Source organism: Octopus bimaculoides, chromosome 23 (assembly GCF_001194135.2).
Source record: "Octopus bimaculoides isolate UCB-OBI-ISO-001 chromosome 23, ASM119413v2, whole genome shotgun sequence".
In the NCBI taxonomy this organism is placed as follows: Eukaryota; Metazoa; Mollusca; class Cephalopoda; order Octopoda; family Octopodidae; genus Octopus; species Octopus bimaculoides.
The window spans coordinates 22,373,584-22,375,990 of record NC_069003.1 but is presented as its reverse complement, the minus strand read 5'-3'; the positions used below and the strand labels follow the sequence as shown (position 1 = coordinate 22,375,990).

Genomic DNA, 2,407 nt, shown 5'->3' with positions numbered 1-2,407 from the left:
TCTAGAAATCGAAACCGCGATCCTATGACCGCGAGTCCGCTGCCCTAACCACTGGGCCATTGCGCCTCCACTTTTGGAACATAAATTAACATGAAATATTGATGGAAGTTTTTAATTTAGATGACTTTAAAACAAAAAGCTTGTATCATGGAAAGAAACAGGGTTAGTTTCAGGTGGGTTAGTATCAAAAGGGTTAAAGCCTGCATTAATAATGAACCAAGTCATCACCTGTGATGAATCTTGTTCTCCGAACCAGCTATGTCTGTGTTTACAATGGCTGGTACAGTCTTATGTGTGTGCCACAGTATTGCATTCTGGAAAAACGTGCTGATGCTTTGAGGATAATGGTGGTGTAGGTGGTTTGCCCGTAGTGGTGTGTCATGTTTCTCAGTGGGTGACCAGTCGAGCTGTGTGATCTTTCTTGAAGTAGAAAAAAAATGCCTTCATGGCTACCATCTACCTTTATGTCTAGTTGTTGGTCTGTGTTTCTCATGTCCTTGGATTGATCCAATACAACTTCAGTGTGGCTTTGAAGACATGTTTATATTGCTGTAACAGCTCCCTCTATGACTGGCAGCTCTTGTCCAGTTGGTCAAATAGGAGATCCTTGGCAACCTGCATGTTGCTGAAATACTTGGAGCTTTTTCTTTTATTTGTTTACTTTTTTACTTGTTTCACTAATTTGACTGTGGCCATGCTGGGGCACCGCATTGAAGGGCTTTAGTCGAACAAATTGACCCTAGGACATTTTTTTAAGCTTAGTACTTATTCCATTGGTTTCATTTTGCTGAACTGCTAAGTTATGGAGATGTAAGCACACCAACACCAGTTGTCAAGCAGTGGTGGGCAGACAAACATACACAAACACACACACACACACACACACACACACACACACACACACACACACACACAGCTCCACTTATTTCATAATAAAATAAGTAGAGCTAGAGCACACATGAAGACACAAAGTGTCACTGAAGAGGCCACAGGTGTGTGATGAAAGATTTCTGTTCAATGGATGTAAGTTAGAATAAGAACAATAATAAACAAATGAAGAATGAATATATAGTGCATGTGTTTATTTGTGTGCATGTGGGGGGAAATGACTGTCTTTTTTTATTTTTGTTTTTTTCTTCTTGCTGATAAAATTTTTTTCTTGTATTTTCCAGAATTGTTCCATCCATTCAGGAAGATGCCGAGGTAACCTGGCATTTTCATCTCTTTGAAAGAGATGACAGAGAAATAAAATACTATAAAACTGCCCACAGCAAATTTTAACTGAGAATTTGTACAACATCCTTCTCGGTTAACATGGAAGCTCTTGGAATTGCTGCGGCATTTCTACCAAACTGGTTTCTCAAAGCCAGATGGTCTGTCCTTCTTGTGTTCAGTTCATTAAATATTATCAGCAGCCACACATCAATTATACATGTTCCATTAATTAGAACCACCACAGTAAACAAGTTACAAATCTCCCCAGAAACTGGTCGATCCCAGCAATCGCCTTACTTTATGTCATCTCGGGACCTACATGGACAGCCAGGACAGGGTTATTATATTGAGTTTAATATTGGAAATCCTCCTCAGAAGGTCAGTTAATCTTCCTCATTTTTGTTAAAAGAATTAACTTGTCAATGTTAATGATGAAGTTTGAGTGTTATTGTGTCTATTCATTTGTTAAAAAATGAAATCAGAATTGAGAAAAGTTTTTACATCAATTAAGAAGTTCTTCTTTAAAGGTTAACAGCTCTTCTGACAGTGTCAGAGCTTCAGTAAATAGTTTTGATTGTCAACACAAATTAGGTTAATGTTGTCATCGTTTTCATCATCATCGTCATTGCTGTTGACGATGAGCCTGGCAGTGTAGTTGATCAAACAACTGAACACTCATAGTCGGAAATTCTGACCAAAATCCATTTTATTATATAACTTATGCCAACAATGAAGGAATGATAATCATAGCCAGTTCTTGAATCTGACTTGATGTAAAACAATTGATCTAAAAATATCTAGCATTGTACTATCTCAGCCAGCTGTACCAACTTCCTCTTTCTCTCTTCCTTTCTTCCTGTCTTCCTTTCTTCTTTTCTGTCTCTCTTCTTTGTTCTCTCTCTCTTTCTCGCTTCCTTTCTCTCATTCATTTTCTTTCTCTCTCTTTCACATACTATGTCTCCAGTGTTATCATGTTTACCAGCATCCTTCTACTTTGTTTTGATTTGTTAATGCATCATCCAATCATATTATTCGTTGCAGATGAACATCTTAATTGACACAGGAAGTAGCAACTTTGCTATAGCAGCAACTCCTAATGATCTTATCACTAAATACTTTCACAAAGAAGAGTAAGTCTCTCTCTCTCTCTCCCTCTCCCTCTCCCTCTCTCTCTCTCTCTCTCTCTCTTTCT

At 38.1% G+C, this 2,407-nt stretch overlaps 1 protein-coding gene across 4 annotated transcripts in view; it reads left to right on the top strand.

The window, feature by feature from the left end:
• Positions 1 to 2,407, top strand: part of LOC106876969 (beta-secretase 1) — a 55,622-nt gene that overhangs the window by 29,048 nt on the left and 24,167 nt on the right. For all 4 annotated transcript variants that reach the window (XM_014925740.2, XM_014925738.2, XM_014925739.2 and 1 more), the window contains exons 2-3: positions 1,173 to 1,593; positions 2,257 to 2,345. In XM_014925740.2, coding sequence (XP_014781226.1) covers positions 1,315 to 1,593; positions 2,257 to 2,345 — 368 coding nt within the window. In that variant the 5' untranslated portion in view covers positions 1,173 to 1,314. The remainder of the gene's footprint in view (positions 1 to 1,172; positions 1,594 to 2,256; positions 2,346 to 2,407) is intronic.